Here is a 25,643-nt window from a genome sequence, read left to right as displayed (position 1 = left end):
TGGGTGTTACTATGTATAATATGTATGTATTTAAAAAAAAAGTATACAGGGTGTTAGGTAAATGGGTATATTAGCCGACACTAGCCCATGTTAACATAGTCATATAAATGGTATGGTGAAGTCAGAAAATTGATAACTTCATTTTAATTATTTTAATTTTCATACAAATCGGATTTAATAATATTTATTTTGTATGAAAATTAAAAAAATTAAAATGATATCAAATTTCTGACTTCACCATACCATTTATATGACCATGTTAACATGGGCTAGTGTCGGCTCATATACCCATTTACCTAACACCCTGTATAAGTAGTATATCCGTTAAGCTAGCACCCATAACACAAGCATATTAATTGCTTACTTTGGGGCTAGATGGCGCTGTGTGAGATTGTCCAAAGATATTTATAATATGTTATAAATATAATAATATTATATAGTCTGGTCCGTGAGCACGTAGAATTTTGTCATTGGACAAAATTCTACGTGCTCATGGCGCGTAATTATGTTGCTATCGCGCTCGCACACTCACTGCGGGTGCCAGTCGCACAGTCGCGAAAGCAATATAATTACGCGCGAGCGATAAGGATGGGTAGCTAGGGGTCATTGGACAAAATTCTACGTGCTCACGGACCGGGGTTTAGTAGGTACCACCATAACGAAAAGATTGTGACTTAACAAAACACATCATTGTCTACTCACGGTGTGCATTCCCGCGATGGTGTCAGCACCGTACTCAGACATGAGGACCGGCTTGTTGTACTTGAGATGCCACTGCGTGCTTTCGTTCATCACTCTTTGCGTGATGTGCAGGAGCGATCCAGTTTCTGCGTACCAACCGTTATACCGGTTGAAACTGATCACGTCCATGAATTTTCCCTGGTTAGAAAAAAATGGTTATGGCTTTGGATTATCTTTTTTCTCTAACTCATTGGTTCCCAAACTTATTTGAGTCGCGCCCCCTTTCGACCATACAAAACAAAAAATTTATTGGTCGTATCGAGCAGTCTGGAATGCATTCTCTCAGCGGTCGCAGGTTTTTATACTTAAGTACACAGATGGCCCGCGCCCCCCTTCAGAGGTCTTTGCGCCCCCCACTTTGGGAATCAATGCTCTAACTAGACCTAGGTCTAGTACCGATCCCAGTCTACCATTGTCTTTTTACAAGATTAATCTTACCTGGTACTTGGGACTAATCTATGTTGAGACGACTATAAAACCAATGTTGTAGAAGAAGTGGAATATATGACTCAAAAAGAAAGAATCTTAGAAGAACTTACTATTTGGTCGTTGGGGTCTGCGAGTGCAAAGGTGACTGCTCTGGACCGGTCGAGATCTTTCACGTGACCAACAATTTGGCTGAAAATTAAAAACAGTTTTCTGAATAATCCGTGTATCAAAAATTGGAATAGGTACACATCTCTTAATGCTTGAATTAAATATGAGATTAGAATGAAAAATGGCTTTAAAGCTTGAATTGGTAATATTTTGGTCATGTCAATTAAACCTGGATAAGGCTATTAGATGCAGTCTGCTAAGAAGTATATCGCGTTACAACTCAATCAGTCAAGACCATACCTATTCACCGGGGTAGATCTAGAGGCTGCAGTGAAGTGCAGTGACAATCAAAATGGTTTTCAGTATGTACCTATAGTAATAATCGCAGTTCTTGTTGCTGCCACACTGCTGGGGCTCGTTGGCGACGGACCACATGATGACGCTGGGGTGGTTGCGGTCGCGCCGGATCATCTCCGTCAGCGACTGCTTGTGCTTTCTCAACAGCTCGTCAGTGTAGAGGCTAGAATGGAGCGTATTTTGCAAAAAATACTTCTTAAGAAACAACGAAATGGGACACACAATGATTCATGCAACATTACTTAAGTATGCTGTATTTTAATTGTAGCTTTAATTAACACATATTTCCAGGTGTGTAAATAGTAGTTACACATACCTACAACCTATTTTGGGTCTGCATGAACGTCTTTTGTATGAGCGAGGTACTCATGGTCATGGTTGATCAGGTCAGGGTGGAGTTTAGTACAAGTTGATATTATTTTAATTTTATAGGGGTTAAATAAATGAACCATGCAATTCCAAAAAGCAAGCTCATTTATTCAATTTCTTACCCTATAAAGTACTGCAAAATTTCGAAGACATTGTTGGATTGAGAGCCGATCCTACAGAGAAATAGCTATAAATCCTTCAACTATTAAGTATCTTTATTAATTGGTTGTGGGGTTCACTGGTGATACTTACAAAGCGTTGACACTAGGACACTCTCCCACAATCATGATGCCTTGTTCATCCGCCAATTGGTAGATTTCTTCGGCGTATGGGTAGTGCGAGGTGCGGAAGGCGTTAGCACCTATCCACTTGATAAGATTGAAGTTCTTCACCCATAGCACGGGATCCCAGCCTTTGCCTCGAAGCTGAAATTTTTAGATTATGTCATTAATTTTTTACCTTAAGATCGGTTTTTGGTTGGCTCATTTGTGAAAGGGACACAAATCACTCCACGAGCTAGTCCAAGTTTCCAAGTATTGTGCAATGTAGTACTTACATCAGAATCTTCGTGCATTCCAAATCCTCTTAGATAAAGTGGCTTCCCATTCAGGTACACCGATTTCGTCGTCCAGTTAACAACTCGAATGCCGATTTTTTCGCTGTACGTGTCCAAAAAGTCCCCATCACTTCCAACTAAACATACCTACAAAAGATAATAGAATACTGTGAATACTCGTAAAATGAAAGGTAAGCCACAAGCTGACCGTCAGATTGTTATCCTAGGTTATAGACATTTCCTAATAAAATGGATCTATAAGTTCGTTTCAGGAAAACGCTTTGTCCACTGGTAGAAAACACAACAGCCGGTCCTGCATTGATCGCGTTTAGACGCTTTCCGCAACATTCACATTTAACTAAGTAAACCTAAATATTCTTTTCTATTTACCTTGAAGGTATACAAGTATCCAGGGTTCGGGTGCATCAAGTATGGCCACCATAGGTTCGCGTTGGCTATGTCTACCACTCCGACGCAGCTCAGCAGAGAGCCCACTTTGGTCTCGTTCTTGTCATAGATCTCTATCAAGCAGTCCACGTCGTTTCTACCTCCTTTGTAGGTCACGTTGTATGTCACTAAGCCTAATGGAACAATAACATAACGATAGTGGAAGTATCAATTAATGTAAGGGACATTTTGGCCAAAATGAGTTATATATACCAACGCATTCAGAATTTTCGGCTCTATCGATTGGTATACTTGAAATGTTGATATCTTTAAAAAAATGTCCCTTACCTTAAACATTTTTAGTCGTCTGAATACGACTTTTGGGGAAACAAATGATTTAAAGGACGTAAATTCCTTTTAATAATACAATTCAGCCCTTACCCTAAACTGTTGGTTTTAACTTTTGAACTCATTGAACCTTACTTCATTTAAAACTTTTTGATTTATTATAATTAGGCCCTTACGTTAATATGCATATAGGATATCAATTACTTTTTTTGGTGGTGATATGCATTTAATGCCTCCCACTCCTACTACACTTATGAACACTAAGTTGTCTTGTTTCTATCTTTTTTCTGTTCATTTTTACGCAGTTGGGTTTTTGACCGAGGGGCTGAAGGCTCTTCAGAAGCTGTTCAATTCCGTCATCCTCGAAGGAAAAACGCCTACGGTATGTCACAGAAGTGTGGTGACACTCTTCTTCAAAAAAGGCGACAAAACCTTGTTGAAGAATTATAGACCCATCTCACTTCCGAGCCATGTCTACAAGCTGTTTTCGAGAGTCATTACGAATCGTCTCGCTCGTAAGCTCGATGACTTCCAGCCTCTCAATCTCTCAATCGCTTTAGTACACCACATACATACGCCACGGCAGATTATACAGAAGACCGAGGAGTATAGTCTGTCACTTTGCCTGGCGTTTGTGGACTATGAGAAAGCTTCGATCGAGACCTGGGCAGTACCTACTACAGTTTCTCCAACGGTGTCAAATTGACTACCTATATCGATACATCGAAATGTTGAAAGGCTTGTACGAAAACGCCACAATGTCGTTCCGTCTCCAGGATCAAGACTCGAAACCAGTTGCAGCAGCAGACAGGGGGAACTGAAAACTCCGAAACTGTTTCTGGACTGGAACGGATTCGGCATAAATATCAACGGTGAGTAAATAACCCACCTTCGATTCGCAAACGATATCATAGCCATGGCTGAGACCGTGGAAGATCTAGGCACAATGCACAATGGCCTCAGTCGAGCCTCTCAACAAGGGGGTCTTAAAATGAAACATGGACAAGACAAAATCATGTCAAATGTCCGTGTTGCACCCACTCCTCTAAAGGTTGGATACTCTACACTCGGCAGTTGTTGACACTTATATATACCTAGTACAAACAGTCCAGTTAGGCTGGTTATAGTGTCACGCGGACCGTCCAGTGCGGATCCACTTCACACAGCCGATCTGTAAACTTCGAGGAAGCGTTTTAGAGTAATGCGGTCCGCAGGAATCGCTCGCTCCCTATCAGTTCATACAGATTGGCTGTGCGGAGCGATCCGCACTGACGGTCTGCGTGACACTAAAACCAGCCTTAGGTAGGTCTAACTTCGAGGAAGAGGTCAATCGTCGAATCCAACTCGGCTGGCAACGTTCAGGAAGCTTCGTGATATTCTCACGTCTGAAATATCGCACTGTCTCAAGACAAAAGTCTTTGATAACTTATGGATCTGAGACGTGGTCGCTTACTGTGGGCCTCATAAGAAGACTCAAGGTCAAAGGCGATGGAGCGTGCTATGCTCGTAGTGATTAAACCAGAAATGACGTGATCCGCAGGAGAACCAAAGTGACTGACATAGTCCGCAGAATCGCTAAAATCAAGTGGCAGTGGATGGAGCTCGTAGCTTGCAAAGCTGATGGCCGCTGGGGCAGAAAAATTCTTGAGTGGCGACCACGAGCTGGAAGACGTAATCTGCTGCAGACCCCCACTAGGTCGACCGACGATCTGGTGAAGGTTGTAGGAGGTGCCTGGATGCGGCCGGCGCAGGACCGGTTGTTGCGGAAATCCTTGGGGGAAGACCTTTGTCCAGCAGTGGACGTCATTCGGCTAAAACGAACGAGCGATGATTGAAAAAAAAAACCTAACTGCGTAAAAATGAACAGAAAAAGATAGAAAAGACAACTTGTTCACAAATGCAGACGTAGGCATCATCAGTGACTAAATGTTTTGTTGGTGATGTGTATTTGATGCCTCCAACTGCATTTGTGAACACTAAGTTGTCTTGTTTCTATCTCTTCTCTTCGTTTTGTTAATGAATACTCGAATGCAACCTCTACTTACATCAGGTTTCAATGTAAAAATTGTCAAGTTACAATAATATTACTGTCGTGTTTATTCTTAAATGTACCTTACAACATACATGACATTCCATACTGTGAAATTTCAACATTGTAAGGTACAGTCAAGCTCGTTTTTTTAATGTAAGGGACATGCTATCTTTTAAACTACCCATTTTTCGAAAATTTGGCGTTTATATTATGAAAGAACAGAAAATTCTAAGAAACTTTGCCATAGAAACTATTTAAATCGTAACATCACATAAAAAGATATTGAGGTATAAAGAAAAAAAAATTCGTTTTTTGGCTCTCCTGAAAAGTCGTGTTTTGTCCCTTACAGTAATTGATATTTCCACTATCGATAAGTTTATTAAAAGTCTAGCCAATAGTACATCGTGATTTTGATGTATTTGCAAGAACTGTACTATTGATAAGTGAGCAGGTATTGGTCTATAGCACGTTTGGGTTTTCCTTTGTTACCTGTATATCCTTGTATATCAGTTTGTGTCACTATATCTTCTATGTAAGTTTGTGGCGTCGAGTATATGTAGACCGTTCGATGTATACCCGCGTAGTTGAAGAAGTCGTATCTGGAAGAGATTATACGATCCCACTTTATAGTTTCCTATTGAAAATTTTACTTGTTAAAGGATTAATTCCTAGCCTTTTTTGCTGATGGAGATTTATTATTTTCTTTTTAGGTTTAGCCCTTGAATAAGTTATAACCCATAGTTAACGATTTCAATTTATCGGAACACGCTATATTGGTTAGGCCTAGTTATAGAGCTCTAGATTACTTCTTTGTATAGTGGAAAGTGCAGCCCAATAGGTAAATAAATCAGCTCAAGAGTGTTTAATAATACATATTATTTATTTGTGACAACATGACATAGTGGTCTCTCGGGCGATTACATCAATTTGTCTTTTGAAATCTAATCTAGCTCTTCTCTAGATTTGATTTTGATTCTAGACATAAATATCAAATCACGTCAAATCAGGATGCTAATCTCAAGGTGGTTATGTTTTATCAAAATGAATTTTGACATTGGAAGATCTAAGTAATCACAAAATTCACTTTGATGCTGGCGTCACATATTGGCGATACAACACTCCAAGTTATAATATTGGATCCAATACACCTGGTAGGTACCTCGCATTGTGTGAGAGGGATGGAAGTACCTATACGAACTTCTACGTTTTTCAGAATAGCCCCACAGTGATTGGTCCCGAGGATTCTAATCGACTTACCCATTCTCTTGTGGTATCGTGTTCCTAGTGAGCAGATTATCCACCACCACAGTGAGAAGGTTGCTTGAGTTCAGGCTGACGAAGTCTGTGATCTCGGCCTCGAAAGGCAAGTGGCCAATCTCGTGGGAAGCCACCTCCATGCCGTTGACAAACTGAAACAATGTTATTAAAATCTTTAGCGTTAAGAGTTACATTTAATAACTTGAAAAAGAAAAAGGAATTGCCTGAGCTGAGGTGGGAACGGAACCTATCTATTCTATTCTAACTATCCAAACCTATCTATTCTATTTTATCTCTAAGTAACTACTTCAAATTCAAATATTTTATTCAGTGCACAGGCCCTTTCCAGGGCACACTAGTACTCGTACTATCCAGCATTGGTGATACAACCTTGGCAGTAACAGTGTATTACATTTGAACGGTGGGTTTTCCCAATGTCTAAGTAGCTCAGATGATCAGAATAGTCGCGGTAAGCGATGGGTCGTGTGGGATCGTGGGTTTGATTCCCACCTAAGGCATTTCGATTTTTTCAACTTAAGTTTATGTAATCTTCACTGTAGCTGACGTGACATCGAATAGTTAGTTTATCTTTGCAGTTTGCAATTCCACATTCGGTTTCGAAACTTCTAAGTTTATCTACCACAGCGTGAGGCTATCTAAATGTACTAAACATTTCTATGTATTTAGCACCAATACCCCACGTCTTAAAGCCGATAAAACCATCATAGATTGTAGGCTTATTTGCCAAAGTAATGGCTAGCTTAAAAACGTGACACACCTACTTACTTAGCTAAATGTTAAGCATGAAATCTATGTAGGTTAACTAGGTGTAGCATTACTTACATACCTACTAACTACATATATCTACCTATTTACAAGAAGTTAAAAGTTCTTGAGTATGCAAGTATTATAAAGAGGTACTCCCCCTCCCTACTCCTATAAATCTTGGTTAACTCGGTATTTTCGAAACTGGGTCTATTTTTTAAAGTTTAATTTGAATAACATACCAATTTGATTTCAGAAGAAAAGACGGTATACCTAATGCAAACGCGTAAAGTGAAGACTTACTTAATGCTTCTTCATTTAGTAAAAAACTTTATTTACCATGCACTTAAAATGCAATGATATACCTAGGTAACACAATATTATTATTCTTCAAATCGATAATAATATTGGAAGAGCCATGTTTGCTGTATCACAGCAGAAAACAAGTTCCGATAATACGAGTATTCCTTTACACACTTAAAACGTGTTGAATATAATCAAACAATATTAATAGCCAATAAATATGATTCGGTCGGTATGATTATTGGTCATTATGTGAGCTGTATAGGCTGTGGATAGTAACATTGGGTAACACGACTGCACGAGGTCAGCGCTTCGCCCCTTAGCCTATGCAATTGCACTAGACTGACGCTGTATAGGTACTGCCTATTTATTGCACAGCTTATGATTGTAGCTGTGAGTATTGACATGCATAATTGCTTTGTTAGTTGATGATAATTTGAGTGTCTACAAATATTTAAAGAGGTTAAAATGTTTGTACATACACTTCTTTACTTGTCCAGCAGAGACGTCATTTGGCTGAAATGAACGAAAGAACCCATTCTGGAAACTCGGAATTGTTTTTAATTTTTGGTATTGATGTTTGAATGAGAGAAAAATAAAACAGTAGGTACGTGATTTACAGACTCCTAGAACTATATTAATTAGAGTACAAGTTGTTTTCAAATATGGTGAGATAGATTGCAGATAAAGCTCTACTACGAGTAGACTAGGAAATTGATTTGTTAGGTATCTTCAATAACAATTTTCTGAAGTACCATCATGACCTGCACCATGATACTTCTGTACCCATATAAAGTGCTACGAGTGCGGAAATAGGCCGCGACAATCAAGCAATTGCGACTGTCCCACTGGACACCTCGAGGTTCGACGCCCTTCGTCGCAAACATTATTGGAGTGTAACTTGATACTTAAACCTAGTTCCATTTCCTTAAACTAACTCGTTTGCATTTCTATGAATAGGTACTATCGACCCAGTAAAGTAATTGGACATCATCCCAGTCTAATATACATGATCAACAGGTGGGTATAGTAATTGGACATGAAATTGGACATCATCTCATGGGATACTGCAGTATCCCCAGTCTAATTAATACACATTATCAACTACTTAGTAACCAGTTACTAAGTAATTGACTCTTGTCCAAACAAGAGCTCAGTTTAATACAAACATGATCAACTAATTATTTCTTAGTGAGGATTGGAAGGGCGCTACCAACCGGTTATCATTGGGGGAGGCCTATGTTCAGCAGTTGGACGTCCCATGGCAGAAATGATGATGATGATGAGGATCGAAAAGCTGACAACACGATTTCTGTTTTATAAAACTGCCAAGAAATACTAGTTTTGGAAGAAATCTAAATATTAATAACAAAAAACATTGACTGGACAAACTCGTTTCATTTCAAATTAATAACGATAAATCCGTGTTTATTTTTTACAAGCTAAAAATAAAAGACATCGAACAGGTGTGGTGCCCGATGTTTTTTTATATTAGGACTTCAATATAAGTAGTTTTTTTACTGAGAAAGTTTTTTACCTTCAAGGTGACAAAAATTTTCGGATGAATCTCAGCTAAGTAGCTATTTTATCGAAAACTTCGTACCCCTCATTTTTACCAATTTAGGCTCCTTTTTTTCAGTTATGCAACTTACCACTTTGGCGTTATAGTGCACGCTGCTGAACCTCAGCCAGACCCGCTGGTCAGTCCAGCCCCGGGGCACGAAGAACCGTCGGTCGTACCACACCACCCCCTGGTGGTCACGCAACGACGCGTCTTCCCCTACGTCGTTGTAAGACGATGGCACTGGCATCGGGATGACTGGGCCTGTCTGAAATATAAATGAAGTTTGTAAGTGACTAACTTTTTTTACCCAGAACGGGGCAGCTCTTGGCCTGCATCGCACTTAATGGAGAGTAATAATCAGGCAGGCCCAATGTATGAAGTTCACCCGGAATCCACCACAAACGACAGATGGTGGTAACCAAGCCGACTTAGAACAAGACAAACGAACAGAAAGTATTGTCCCACTAAGAATCGGACCCGGGATCTTTGAAGGTGATCTTGGCTATTTATCGTTTTTATTTACACTAACCATAACATCTGGACTACAAGGATCCTTTATTTATTCTATTAATATCGTTTGTTGCATGTAAAATGTGTATTATTGATTTATTTAAATTGCTACATAATTATTGCTTTTTTAGCGTGTCTACATGCTTTCCTTTCACTATTAATCTAGATAATCTGTAATTGCAGTTACCTTTGCTCTATAAAAGCCATAAAAATATGATGAGGGAAGTAGGTAGAGCAACTAAGATTACAGCATCTTATTACCACAATTAATCTATTAATTACACAAAATAATTAAAATTCAAACGCTTTTGGTTCCAGTTGTTTGGTCAACTAGAGTAGGTAAATGAGATAATAGGTGCTAAATTATTTTAACACAAATGAGGTGTCAAGTTAACTGGGCCATCGTAGATAATCTGTTACAATATTAGTTTTACTGAACAAAGTTCTAAAACACGGAAAATGAGAGATTATATTTCAATTGTAAAATTGTTTCATCTAAACTACGTCAGATCCCAATTGAAGACTCAAGTACTATTATTGTTTTAATTAATGTTTCAAACACCGGAAGTTCCTAATTCACATACTTTTAGTGCCGACATTTTTAACTAAATCAACGATGATTAAAATAGGCACAGTAAAAATCGCTAAGTAGTTTTAGTTTTTTGTTGTGTTATACAGACTACGAGTTTTAAATGTTGCAACGTTTTGGGACAACAAACTACGCAGATGTGAAAGTAAGATAACTTTTCTAAAATACTAACCTTAAACAAATCCTGCTCCTGCCACCCGTTCAAGTACCCATACAGTGGGTTTGGCGGGGACCTCCTGAAGTTCCATATCCCGTCCAAGGTCCTCAGGTCCCTGGTCTCCGTAGCGCGGGGGTAGAGCGCACCCCCGACGTGCTTGTTGATCCGTTTGACCACCGGTTGGATGCCATTCTCGTTGGTGGTCACGGGGACTATGGCACATACTAAGGTTACAACGGTCCCCAAGACGAGCAGCAGTGGGGATAGCCGTAGCATTGTCTGTGGACAAATTATGAAGGATTAAGAGATGTTCATTTCTGATGGACATCACTTCGCGCATTGCCAAGGCCAGAGCTACCTTCGCACAACTTCGCCCCATATGGCAGTCACGGAAATTGACCCGAAGGGTCAAGATCAAAATAATCGGGTCTAACGTTAAATCCGTTCTGCTCTATGGGTGTGAAACGTGGAAGGTCACCAAGGTTATCTCGCACCAGCTGCAGGTCTTCATCAACCGCTGCCTTCGCCGAATTCTGGGCATATACTGGCCCGAGAAAATCTCCAACGTCGAGCTATTGGAACGCTGCCACGAAATTCCGATCGACCAGCAGATCAAGCGCCGCAAGTGGAACTGGATTGGCCACACTCTCCGAAGGGACCCCGATCACATCCCTAAGCAGGCTCTGGATTGGAATCCCCAAGGAAAACGCAAACGTGGTCGACCCAGGCAAACTTGGCGGCGCACTGTAGCGGACGAGGCGAAGAAGATCGGCAAGACCTGGAGCGAGATCAAGCGAGAAGCTCAAGACCGAACGAGATGGAGGACTGTTGTGGACGCCCTCTGCCCCATCTAGGGGACATAGGACCATAAGTCAAGTAAGTCAAGAGATGTTCATTTATTTACTAAGTGACCGACAGTACGGTTTCCGTGGAGGTCGCTCGGCTGGTGATCTTCTGGTCTACTTGACACATTGTTGGGCACAGGCGATCGAGACTAAGGGGGAAGCATTGGCGGTCAGTTTGGACATGGCGAAGGCCTTCGATCGGGTTTGGCACAAAGCGCTTATTTCGAAGCTCCCTTCCTATGGGCTTCCCGAGAAATTATGCGGATGGGTCGCCAGCTTTTTAGCAGACAGAAGCATTAAGGTCGTTGTCGACAGCAAATGCTCAGACTCTATGTCTGTGAATGCTGGTGTCCCCCAAGGCTGTGTGCTATCGGCTACGCTCTTCCTTCTGCATATCAATGATATGCTGCAAATTAGCGGCATTCATTGCTATGCGGATGACAGCACGGTTGATGCCGCTTATACCGGCCGCGCAAATATCTCTCGGGAGAACGTCATTGAGAGCCGTAACAAACTTGTGTCCGAAATTGAAACCTCCTTGAAGGAGGTCTCAGACTGGGGTCGACGCAATTTGGTCCAATTTAACCCTACAAAGACACAAGTTTGCGCGTTCACCGCCAAAAGGTTGCCGTTTGTCGTATCCCGCTGTTTCGAGAGCACTCCCCTAACTGCCTCAGCCAATATCGGAATCCTTGGTGTCGACATATCGAGCGAAGTCCAGTTCCGTGGTCATTTAGAGGGTAAGGCTAAATTAGCCTCGAAGAAGCTTGGTGTGCTCAATAGATCGAGACGGTATTTCACTCCAGCCCATCGTCTGCAACTTTACAAGGCGCAGGTTCGGCCTCATATGGAATACAGTTCTCATATTTGGGCAGGTGCGCCCCAGTACCAGCTTCTCCCTCTGGACCGCATTGAACGGAGAGCAGCTCGAATCGTTGACTGCCAGGACATTTCGGATCGGCTTGACCCCTTGGCACTGCGTAGAGATGTATCCTCACTGTGCATCTTCTATCGCATTTATCACGGGGAGTGCTCCGAAGAATTATCCGGACTTATTCCTGCCGCCACTTTTCGCCACCGATCTACCCGACAGCACTTCCACCCCCATCACTTAGATGGTTGGCAGTCCACAACAGTACGTTTCTCTAGAAACTTCCTGCCCCGTACAACCAAACTGTGGAATGGACTGTCGACTGCGGTGTTTCCGGACGGATACGACCTGCAAGCTTTCAAGAGGAGAGCGTATCTTTACCTTAAAGGCCGGCAACGCACCTGTAACGCCCCTGGGTCTGCGGGTGTCTATGGGCGACGGTAATCACTTACCATCAGGTGATCCGTCTGCTCGTTTGCCTCCTATCACATAAAAAAAAAAAAAAAAAAGTTCATACCTACTTATTATAACTTGATACTCGGGTATACATCAGCTACGAAAGAAATCATTAATTCGGTATCTGATAGTATTTAAAACCACTTTAGGTCGTGAATCTTAACCGATACCTACTCGTAATCATAATCGAATACCTACACTAAATTTCTTGGTATATGTAGAGGATTTCAACGCTAGATAGAGCCTTTTCCAAGTTAAAAACAATAGAAATAACTTTAAGGACCTACATGCTACATCCTTTTCCTTTAATCTACAATTCTAAAGTCAATTGACCTACAAGATTGTAAGACACGAATACAATAAATTAGCAATTAGTAAGAAAGAATATTCCTGACTCGCTTGAGCCATGTGTTTAACAAAATGATGTGTGTACAAGTGTAAATTATGCCAGTGAAACCTATTTAAGATGCGTCCAAGGCGGACGTGTCAGCTTAATATCGCATGTGCTGTTTTTTAACTTGGGTGATCGATTCATTCAATCACGGACTCATTCCCATCTTAATGAGGATTATGTTTTCCATCACTCGTGTTTCATAATGTTATGAAAGATGATCGGCTCGTGAAGCAAGAAAGTGACACTTACTTAGTTGCTAGTAACAAGTCTTATTGTAGGAATCAAAGATACTCATTAATGTGACAAATAAAATAAGTAAGCAGCATACATCATTCACAACTAAGCATTAGAAAAATAATCAATGTAGAGCTCACACAAATCAGCTTATTTAAAAACCAAAAAAAATCCAAGTAGCCCAATTTTTTTAACAACTTAGCCTCTATTGTTTCTACTAAATCATATAATTAACTAATTATCTAATATGTTGTTGTACTGAAAAATCGTTAGCGTTGAAAAACTGATGCTTTACTTTTTGTGCTCTGCAGCGCGATATGGAACAGCGGTCAAGGTACCGATGTGTAAAGTACTTTCGATCGTGAGTGGAAAATTGGAAACTACATTGATGACAAATCAGAAGAAAAGGATGAAACGCGATAGTTCGATCGTTTCAGTGGAATAACGTCCACGACAAAGGCCTCGTCCAAGGATTCTACAATGACCGATCCTGCGCTGCTTCCATCCAGGTTGGTACTTCTCATAATAAAATTCATCACCCATTCGATCGATAGTTAAGTAGTCCTAAATACTTCGCGACTACCCATGGGGGTATTCTTGAGATCCTAATGCCTATATTTATTTAGCCCTTGGTCATCGTTGTTTTTTGTTTAGGTATTTTAGTGTGCCAAAATCTACCAATGATCCTGACGGAGGTGTATCAGGGCTACGATGATCACTACATTTAGAGTAGGCGCACACCGTTGATTTTTAGTTGGCCGATAGTTGTGCCCGATTTTAATTTGTATGAAGAATCGGCCAAATCGAATCGGCGTAGTGTGCGCACTCCCATACTGATCAACTGCCCGACTAAACTATCGGCCGACGAAAAATCAACGGTGTGCGCCTACTCTTAGGCTAACTTGTATTTAGTGTGGTGTATTACCTTCTATCAGATTTAAATTACCTATTCCAGTTTCCAACCTTGCTATTGAAATTCATATTAGGTAAACCAACAAAGTAGTAGGCAGTCATGAGTGGTATAGTACAGTTCTGATGTGCAAAGTGATATGAAATCTATTCATTTAGGTATCTATCTATTGCTTCTTTGCACAGGTTCTTAGTATTCTTAAGTATTGTACATAGTACACGACATTACATAAAGGTACCTACACAAACGGCCACTTTAACCCATCGTGCGCGAACTGTTAACCCGTTAACATAATAATAAAGTATTATGTTACCATAATGTTACGCTAAAAATATGCACTACATAATGGCTATGTAAATCGTACGCATTGGTGAGTTGTTACAAAACGTGCTTTCTAGCGCATGCGGTAAACAAAGCTATAGAATGCACTGATCAAAATTCTGCGTCGGATTCCGACGGACTCACTGATACATATAAATCAACATACTTGGCAAAAGAGTGTCGAAATTGCACTCGGGATACAGGTTTTAAACATCAAGTTTACGGCCGGCGTTTTGACTCTTAATAACCTAAGATATCCTAACGAGCTAACAATCTCGAGGTCACAGCAAAAATTTCCTCGTTTTGTTTTGAAGATCTACAGGCACATTAAACATATTAAATTGCGTTACTAAATCTGTTTTTTTTTGTGAGCTTCGTAGCGTTAAATAAATATTGATGGATTTCAGATTAGTATAGGAATAGATTTGATGTTCCTTTAGCATCACATAGAGGCTACAGAACATAATTAACTTTTAAAAAAAATAAAACCGACTTCAAATGCGTGAACACAAAAAAAAACTAAAAATTGAAAATATTGCGTATAAAAAAGTTCATCCCCAATTTTCCACCCTTGGGGGTGAAATATTTTCTTCAAATTCGCATGAAACCACCCTTTTGATAATACCTATTCAACAAAAAAATAATCGTTCAAATTGATTTATAATCGGCGGAGATATTGCGTATAAAAAAGTTCATCCCCAATTTTCCACCCTTGGGGATTGTTTTTTCTATTATTAAATTTAAATGGGACCACCCTTGAGGTATTACCTATACGCAGAAAAAAGATTTGTTCAAATCGGTTCATAATTGGCGGAGTTATCGCGTAACAAATATAGAAAAAAAAAAAAAAAAAAACATACGGGTCGAATTGAGAACCTCCTCCTTTTTTGAAGTCGGTTGAAAAGAGGTGAAATAGATGATAAATTGAACTATTAAGTCAAGATAGAGAAATTAATTAATAATTATTTATTTTTCAAATAATAACTTATGCACACACGCAAAATAAAATAATGACGTCCGCTTAGCTTAGTATATCTTTGAAAAACAGACTGACAATCAAATAGTAGATGAGTTTATTGCGCTTCTTCCATTGACGTATCCAGGATTATTGTTCAGGGGGGACCGGACCCTGGCGTGAAGCAGCAATTAGTATCACAAATTTTTATTATGTACAGATATACCTATGTCTCTACGATTTTCTGGGGTGGGCACTTGACAAGTACTTTAACAGTTAGTATTGGCTATTTTTAACCAATTTGCACTACCTGTATTGCATTATATTAACTGTGTTTATATTAACAATCGATGTATTACATTAATGTACAATTGATATACCTACCTACTTTCCGAACTAATAAATTAATCACTGTGACACTGGCACTACGGAAGCAGTATGTTGTGTACCTACATTGGAGAGTGAAAGAAATGTATGTATGTATGAATTTCCGGGAAAAATACAAATAAGTAAATAGACATAATAAAAATATAATTGGGGATAACCCTGGACCAAGAAAAGCATCAAATGAAATAATCTATCTATACTTATAATAAATCTGTAGAGAGGTCAATTCTGTACATGAAATATATTTTCAAAATAACTATCAGGGGGTGATTAGTGATCGATACTGATGCCAAAAATGCAATCAGTAAAATTTTTGTCTGTCTGTCTGTCTGTCTGTCTGTCTGTCTGTCTGTCTGTTCCTTATAGAAACAAAAACTACTTGACGGATTTTAACGAAACTTGGTACAATTATTCTTCGTACTCCTGGGCAGGTTATAGGATACTTAGGAATTCCCACGGGCACGGGAATTAGCGGGAAAATCCTTTTGTATGAAAAATCTAAACTGCTTAAGTTAGACGCTTGAAATTTGGCATGCAGGTACCTTAGTAAACTTAAAGCTTAGTTACAACAGGATATTGCAAAATTCCCACGGGAACGGGAGTTAGCGGGAAAAAACATTTGTATGAAAAATCTAAACCGCTTAAGTTAGACGCTTGAAATTTGGCATGCAGGTACCTTAGTAAACTCAAAGCTTAGTTACAACAGGATGTTGCAAAATTCCCACGGGAACGGGAGTTAGCGGGAAAAAACATTTGTATGAAAAAATCTAAACCGCGTAAGATAGATGAAGGGGGTAAAACGGGATCCACGCGTACGATGTCGCGGGCGGCCGCTAGTAAATAATAAAGTGCAGGATACTACCTAGTCTTTTGCTAGCTTGAAATCAACTTTCAAAAACTTCATGAAAATAGTGTTAAGAACCAATTTTAATCATGTCCTTTCAATATGATACTCACTCAATCGCTTATGCATTTTCTGTGTCTGTCTGACACAAGTATGAAAAACACAAAATAAGTTAAAATATTAAAATCATGACGTCATTGTGTAACAGTTGATGATGCGTCGACACTGGCAGATCGTGCGCACAGATTTTATGGTTCCTATTGTAACTAAGCATTTTGCGATATTACAAAACCAGCTAGCGTGAACAGACAACAAAGCGGTGTTAAAATTGTAAAATTTAATTTAAATAATTGACCAAACAAATCAACATTTTTGGATTTTTTACCTGAAATCCAGAAGTATTCCGGCATGTGTTTTTACAGCTTAGACTTCTTATTAAAGCCTGTTGATCCATCGTTAAAATTTAAAACGATTTATAAGGAAAACTATAACGGATAACGTTTTATAATCATGTTTAATCACACTTAAAATTGGGCACTTTATACTTTTCCAAACATTTTAAAAGTCAATTTTACTTACAAATACTTTAAGTAAAACATTCAGTCACCTTCTAAGTTTAAAAATAATTTGTTAACTGATTGAAATAAGTAAATATGAAGTGAAATGTAACTAAGTGCAATTAAATAATTAATAATCCTTCCGACAAAAAACATCTGCAGCATAACTGTATTATTATGTTACCTTTGTTAATTAACTAATAATAAAAATTGAAGTATGAAATATTAATTAATGAAAATTCAACTGTTCACTTCGTTTTCAATAAATTAGGGTAAGTAGTAGGTACGCGTCGTAATAACGGTATGGTTTCAGGGAAACTGATTCGATTATTCCTGAAAGCTTAGGTAAGTATTTATAGTTTCATTAGTGTTGTGTAATTTTATTTTGTATTAATGCATTAAAAGTAACATTTTATTCAGATGCGAGTAATAAAATAATAAGTATTAATTGAGAACCTTTTCCTAAAGATTCGTTTTGAAAACCCGGTCAAAAATTGAAGCTTACATTATCAATCAATAATTCTCAATTGATCATCCCTATAAAAATATTTTTAGATGAATTAGTTTAGACCTATATATATTTATTCCTAGATGGCATGTGTAGCCAAACCAAATACTTATCTAAGTACTTAAAACAAAAATAAGTAAGTATTTGTCTAGATACTGGCGCGCCGATTACCGCGTCCAGTAGACAGGATTGGTCATGTGATGATAAATTTATATTTTGGATGTATGCTGTACCACTTGGTATGTCCTTAAAGATACCTACCACTTCAATGGGTTTATCCATTTTGCTCTGTGATTACTTTCTTGCTTAGGTACAATCTTTTATCTGGTTTCGTTCGTGAAAAGAAAGATTATTTTGCAAAATGATCATCGGTTTCAGCACCTTTATCATATTTAATATCTTATGATTCTTATGTGAATTATTTTAGCGTTGGTCTGTTAATAGCACTAATCTATTTCCTTAATCGATAACCAATGTTAAAGCTTAATTTGTATTAAATTAATGTAATTGTTGAAAATCTAAAATAAGCTACAGTAATGAGTCATGGGCTTTTGCCCCGAATATAATTAGGATCGTATCGATTACAATGTTTATCAGTGCAATTATATTGTTTCAACACATTTTGTAAATAAGGATGTTAAGGAACTTCACCTGTATCGTGATAACATTTTTCCTGTTGGCAGAACTGTTTGCAAATTTAAATTAATAGGTTTAAGTTAACATGGATACAGCTATGTGACTTAACAGCGAACAACACGTTAGGCAAGTCTAGTATCACGTAGAATATGTAATTAGTCTAACAAGTAGCTTTTTCAAATCCATCATATATTTCCTTTACAGTACCTACATATTAATTCTTGTTTAATTGGAATGCACTTAGGTACGATAGGTACTTGTAAAAGCTCTCTTCTGGAAAAGAGAGCTTTTATGTAATGTAGGTAATGTTGTAATGTTTTTTGCATAGTTTACTTTTTTTTTATTTTATAAATGATCATTTGTTATGCCTTGCAAAAGGTGCTATTGGATTACTCCAGTTGCAAGACGGTGTGCTATTTTTTGGATATAAGTTGGATTACATTTCTATTTGTTGAATTCTTTTAGGTGATTTACAATATAGGTGATGAATTTTTGAAAGCTTTTGATGGTCTCTTCTTTTTTAATTAAATCTGTAAGATTGTATGGTTCGACATTGAGCATGGAGGAAGTAATTTCGCGATTTTGTCGTTGTATTACAAATCGGGGACATTGTGTTAATAGGTGCTTCCACGTTTGAGAGGTTTGGTCGTCGCAGGGACAATTCTCAGGACTATAATCTAAGTTGTGATAAATTGACTAAAAAGCTTGGCCAGCTGGTGGTCATTTGTTTTTGCCACGGGTTACTCCAGGCCAAGAGGTAACCTTCTAATAAGTTCATTAGCCTTATAGCATAAAAAAGTCGATTAAGAAAAGGAACTCGAATAGCTATCAAAAGGTCACCGCCATCGTTTGCCTCTGCGTGTGTTTATGATGTAATTTTTATCTTTAGAATGACGAATGAAAAGTATTTTGTATTAAAAGCTTTGATTCATATGCAATATTATTAAAAGTCAATCAGCAATTAAGTAGGTATTTAGTAAAGACTATAAGTGAAGCTTACCAACTTCTTCATACCCTAGAAAATATCAAAATTACGGAATTACTCGTACAATTTTGTAACGATTTGACCATGACACGTAGTACAAAGTTAATGCATAACATTGTTAATGGTGCATTCTGTTCTTTGGTGTAATCTGCACGCCTATTAAAATTCTCAATCCTTCCATCCTACTGTTGAATACACGCATTGTGCCCTGAGGAATGCTTTATCGGTGATCTCGTGAGGTGCAGTCGCAAATAGAAGTGTTAACCGTTAGATTGAATTAATATAAAATCTGACGATCGAATAAATTTATCGCGGACCAGGAATTATCGTCTTATTTTATTTTTCAATTTAAAGCCTCTTTCTGCTGCTTTCTCCTATTTGTTTGTAAGTTTTTCTTGTGTATGCTACAATGTAACCTTGTTGGTGTTCAAATTAATAAATAAATTACAAATTAATCTAGTAGTCGAAGTGAAATATTTCATATCCTCATACTAAATAGAGCGGACCTAGTCTTTGTGGGACTTCTAAGACCGTTGGATTATTTTCATTTGATATTATTGCTATCTATAGCAAACATTTTTTTAAGGTTTAGTTTAGGCCATTGGACTGCTTAGGCATTTAATATAGCATTAATTGGAGAATGAAGCGTAAATTCTGCTTGACGCATGCATGACGGCTGTTGACGGTATCAATCATACTCAAATGAAATGGTTGTTATTAAGATTGTTATATAGCAGGTTCTAGTTATTTATATCCGTTTTCTAAATCCATTGTCTAATTGGGATCGGACGTAATACCCGCATTATGAATAATTGATTAAATAGGATGCATAACGCGTTAAATTGATTTCAATGAAACTAGATTTGCCTTGGCTACAACATGATATCACAGGAAGTAATAATACACTCGAAACATTAAAATCTGGATGGGTTTAAAAGTCCCAGTTATGAGCATACATAGTCATTAGCCACTTGAATTGATTTGCAAGTTTGAGCATGTATTTCTATTTTAATAATACGCACCTGCCAATAAAAATGGATATATCAATTATTTTTTCTTGTTGTGCCGGATACACAAGGCACGGATAAGTACTTAAGTATTTCATTTTGACGTGAAGTGTACGAGTGCGGTCTGGTGCGGCATCATTTAGTGGACTTATCGTCCGATCAGACTCGCAGCAAATCATGAATAGGCACAATCCCAGGTCACAACGTTTGGTTGTTTGCCGGCACGATCAAGATATCATTTACCTGTGAATTCCGTGTCCAAACATTATTATTACGCTTTTTCAAACAATTTATGAATATTCATGCGGTTTGGTTGTGTGACCGCTCTGAGACTATCACGCGTGAATCTAAAATTCTAATTGTAAAAATTCGTACTTCAATCCATGTTAAAATTAACTATTTAAAACAATTAGGAAGTACTAAATATCAAATAATTTTAGGTGTAATTCTAAAAACACTTTTTTACGATTTCATATTAGGTACTCCTGCTATTTACTACCTAATTAATATTACATGGGTAGAATATTATAAATTAATATCTTTAATGGCTTAGCCATTTTTTCAGGAGGCGAAGTGCGAAAGGATAAAATGTCACCTTTTTTTGCCACCATCTCCAGCAGTGGACTGCTTATGGTTGATAATGTTAAAATAATAGCTAAGTGTTAGAAATAGGCGCAAATGGAAATATTATAAACTAATTTTCAACTGGAACACATTGCTTTAGTTAAGAAAATTGTTTGCAATTAAAGTACATTAAGGTAAACGCGCACCACTTAACCTAGTAACTGTATTTTAAAAATTCATTAAGTCAAAATTTTGTTCTGAACGAGTGCAACGGTTAAAATTTAGCACAAAGGTCTAAGAAGCCTAGTCGGCCCTTTGTGTGGTTTTAAACTAGTTAAACAGTTAACTGGACCTAATGAAATGTCTCATTAGACCAATTGCCTTAATTACGTGTGGTTATTAAGTATTTCCTTTCTTTGGTAAGAAACTAGACAATGTTAGGTTCATCCTGCAGATAAATTACTAAATGTGATCACTAAGCTTTGATGTCTTAACCTTTTAAAAAAAGATAAAAAAAGTAGGATAAGTAGAGACAAAAATAATATCACATGTAGGTAGGTACTCACATACGATGATCAGGGATTGAAGTTGAAAAGATTATCTGCAAGTAGGTAAGTACTAATTTCACAGTGAGTGAGTGAATTTGCAGCGGTAAAAATCAATATTCGTATGCGTAATTAAAGGTTCGACCAAACCAACGCGTGCAGCCCGCGTGTGCGATGGCGATGGCGCGTTGGTTTGGTCGAACCTTTAGAGTAAGAACACTCAAGCATACAAATTTCCCCAATTTGCCGCGATTTCCCTAGGATCCCATCATCAGACTTGACTTGGTGACAATGGGATCACATCGGGAGTATCCCCATCGGAAAAAAATTGAAAAAAGTTTCATCGTACTATCTTCAAAAATGAGGATTTTCCACTCAAACTTTCATCCCTTATTTTTATTAACCCCTTGAGGGTGACATTTTTTCAAATTTTAAAGGCAATATTTATTTATATTTAATCAACAGCCTGAAAAATAAGTTTCAAGATTCTAATTGGTTCATTTAACCTTTCATCCCCCTTTTAACCCCTTACAACCGCATTTTCGCATTAAAAATAGCTTATGTCCTTTCTCAGACTCTGTACTATCTGTGTACCAAATTTCATTCAAATCGGTTCATACATCCTTTCATCCCTCTTTTCAACCCCTTACAACCCTTTTTACGCATTAAAAACAAAGCCTATGTCCTTTATCAGGCTCTAGACTATCTGTGTACACAATTTCATTCAAATCGGTTCATACAACATTTCATCCCCCTTTTCAACCCCTTAAAACCCTATTTAGCAATAAAAAGTAGCCCATGTCCTTTCTCAGGCTCTAGACTATATGTGTACCAAATTTCATTCAAATCGGTTCAGTAGTTTTGACGTGAAAGCGTGACAGACAGACAGACGAACAGACAGACGAACAGACAGAGTTACTTTGCCATTTATAATATTAGTATGGATTCATAATTACCTAGTTAAGAACAAACACACTAAGATGTTTTTATGTCATTGTAAACACATAAAATTATCTTCGCCTTAATGAACTTATTGTATGAGTACTGTTAATGTTTTGATCAGTCTTTGAATAATTTAAAATGTGACTTTGTAGAGACTCGAACTGGATAATTATCAGAAAATAAAGATCTGCATAAAAGTAATAAATAAAAATAATTAATGTTCGTAAATAATATAATGACTGTTTGATTATGCTAATACGAGAAAGTGTTTACTAACTTTTTAGAATAGGTATAAATTGTTATGAACAAATTGTATGGAATTGCATTTATTGCGAAAAAAATTTTATTATCTATTGACAATGTGGAAATTAAAGTGGGAAAGGTACCCACTATTGGGGGAGGCCTTTGTCCAGCAATGGACGTCATTTGCCTAAAACGTTACCTACCGTAATCAATTGTTTAGTTTCAGCTACGTTTATTAATTGCTGGCTTCGTTCTGTTAGCATGCTACGTAAAGGTTCACCGTTACAGTTTCGCTAAATTAATAATTAATATTTGTGCGTTAAATCATGAAAATGGGTACGTTTTATCGGAGTGGTCACGCATCGCGAGCGCTGACAAGGAAACTGACTCTTTGACGTGTTTTAGGGAAACAAAGTGCGACCCAGTTTGGCAAAGGTAAACACGGCGTACCCATGCCGGCCATGCGGACAACAGGGATGGACTGAGATGAAGAATGATTACTGGACATTTGCAACAGTCTATTGTTTGTGCGTAAGTAAGTACTAAAATGAACTGTATTTTCTGATTTTTCTTGAGTTGTCTGGAAGAGATTAGTTTACATCAGATACGGCCGGATTGTGTCGATTCAATTTTGTATTTCTTTTGATTGTTAGCTCGAGACTCGAGACCCACGCACTGGTACCAACTAGCTCGCTAAACTCTCCTCTGTCACAACTCTCCTTGGTCTCCCCTAAAGAGTATTTTATCAATAAACTCTACTATGTTTCATGTAGTTAAGTGATCATCATATTACCTATGACTGTGGAAGGTACCATTTAAGGTATTAATATTCGCGCTATCGATCCTAAGGAATTTTGGTATTTGGAAACATCGGAATTTTCTCCAATAAGTAATACCAGAATTTGAACGTCCAAATGTTACACTACTGGAATTCAGTTTTTCACTTTTTCCAGAGCCAGCCCTGTGTTTGGAAGTTTATATTTGTTCACGCACACTTCCAGCCTTTATCAGGCTTTAATGTGGTTTACGAGCACTATGACCAAACATTATATGCAGTGGACATGAAATGTTAGCATGTGTAAAGTCAACAAAAATAAATGAATCTTTTACTTCTGTTTACAGGTTTATACTAAGCCGTAGTTTATCAGAATTTTATATTTCAGTTACAAAATTAATTGAACAAGGATATGCGGGAGAGTATCATCAGGTCATTTAGTCTCTCATGTCGAGGTCCTTCAGGAGATCCGACTCTTTTGAATTTACCAGAAGTAAATGGAGTAGGTAAAAGTAAGTAGGTATATTTAACAACATTTCATGTAAAGTCAAGATACGTCATTAAATGTATCATAAAGAGAAAAATCATGACAGATCTAAAATAAAAGTTATGACGGTTTATGTTTGTTTCCTGACTACACAATTTTTCTATCAAATTAACTTATAATTTCAACTATTATTAGCTGGATGAAAGTTCATACGTTCAGTTTACATTGTGTATTTCTAGATTCAATTTACCCAGGTCACGGATGAATCTATGACCACTCACTTTGCCTAGTGCTTCGTCTACTTAGTATTCTTTGGTAGCTAAGTTACATTATCCTGTAATGTGGTTTACAATGTTTTTATAGTACTAACACATCGGGCATAACAGATTAAATAAAGTATCGCGTAACTTCAGTTAAACTACAGTCAATATAACTAGACATTTTTGTTACAAAACAGTTCGTAATAGAACTACATAAGGTTCAACAGTTTACCTTGATGTGCTGTCGTCCATATACAGTAACTATTTCATAATTCAATATTATATGAACTTCCTTATAAGTAATTTACTCCTACGTTAGTGTTATGTCTTAATGAGTTTAATTAAATTTTAACATTAACAATCCTGAACAAATAAAATAAGATAAATGTGGAAGGAAAGGGCTCCTTAATTATAGAACAGTTTAAGATGAACTAAGAAAAGCAAAGGCATGGAAGTAAATTGGATACCTATTTAAAAATGTATTAGATGATTTGCAAACAAATAATTTGAATAGAATTTGACCATCCATTTGTTAATTACATCTTATATTAAAAATATATGCGTAGTATTTACCTAACTCTCCAAGCTTCTTTTTTCCTGACGTTAGCTTTACGTGTATAAACTTTTTCACAGACTTTAGTGAACACCTATTAAGCATTGCAATAATGCATTTGATTATATACCCATTGAAGCTAAAGGAATGCAGTCGGCATGCCGGGATTGGCAGGAATCCCGGCAAGCACGTGGTTGCAATTTTATCAGTGACATGGGCATGTGGAAGTTCTGCAATAGCTATAAATCATGTGAAATCTAGACTATCTGCGAACTATTCAGAATTTACGCAAACCCTAGTATTAGGGATATAATGAGGAATATTACCATTTTTTAGTTAGTTGGAAAATGTTCGTTGGGAAAGGTGCGCCTGTTGTGGTGTAGTTTTATGTAAAGAGCTTAGTAAATACTTACTGAGCTAAAAAGCGTTGAGTGATATTTTTTTTTTAATCTAATTAAGCCTAAACTACTTTTAAAAATTAATTCAAATAAAGACATTGTGAAACATCGGCATAAATAAAATACTTAATGCTCATATTTTATGCCAAATTTCATAGTAAAACAAGATGTTTCCTTTCCGCCGTTAAATATTAATATTACCTGAACTTTCATTTTCGATAAGTTTCAGGTTTTCAGGACGCTTTCCCATTGTTTTCCTACTTAGATTGAATTGGGGTCAAAAAGTTATATTTTAAAACATTTCTGTGTAAAAAAACATAATCATCTCTCATTTCGTAACGTGACACAAACTTCATGAAGTTTTTGTTGACATTAATTTTGTTGTCATTTTGTATCGGGCTATTGTTTCAAATTACAATAAAAATTCTTTATGTTACTAATTTTGTAGTTACCATGGTGTTTAAAACAATATCGTTGATTGATGATTAGTAGTA

The 25,643-nt window shown here is 37.5% G+C and overlaps 1 protein-coding gene across 3 annotated transcripts in view; it reads right to left on the bottom strand.

Moving 5' to 3' along the window:
* Positions 1-25,643, bottom strand: part of LOC135075229 (beta-glucuronidase) — a 29,768-nt gene that overhangs the window by 3,633 nt on the left and 492 nt on the right. Inside the window, exons 1-11 of one of the 3 annotated variants that reach the window (XM_063969599.1) lie at positions 22,880-22,969; positions 10,488-10,751; positions 9,305-9,481; positions 6,585-6,736; positions 5,817-5,926; positions 2,951-3,141; positions 2,561-2,707; positions 2,257-2,429; positions 1,649-1,798; positions 1,281-1,359; positions 703-879 (exon numbers count right to left, since the gene is read on the bottom strand). In XM_063969599.1, coding sequence (XP_063825669.1) covers positions 703-879; positions 1,281-1,359; positions 1,649-1,798; positions 2,257-2,429; positions 2,561-2,707; positions 2,951-3,141; positions 5,817-5,926; positions 6,585-6,736; positions 9,305-9,481; positions 10,488-10,751; positions 22,880-22,939 — 1,680 coding nt within the window. In that variant the 5' untranslated portion in view covers positions 22,940-22,969. Of the gene's footprint in view, positions 1-702; positions 880-1,280; positions 1,360-1,648; positions 1,799-2,256; positions 2,430-2,560; positions 2,708-2,950; positions 3,142-5,816; positions 5,927-6,584; positions 6,737-9,304; positions 9,482-10,487; positions 10,752-17,074; positions 17,159-22,879; positions 22,970-25,643 lie in introns of those variants that run through there. The other 2 variants (XM_063969598.1, XM_063969600.1) reach the window with 2 other exon arrangements.

Source organism: Ostrinia nubilalis, chromosome 10 (genome assembly GCF_963855985.1).
Source record: "Ostrinia nubilalis chromosome 10, ilOstNubi1.1, whole genome shotgun sequence".
Classification (NCBI taxonomy): Eukaryota; Metazoa; Arthropoda; class Insecta; order Lepidoptera; family Crambidae; genus Ostrinia; species Ostrinia nubilalis.
Note: the sequence above shows the minus strand (reverse complement) of the source record. Positions and strands in the feature narration are given on the sequence as shown.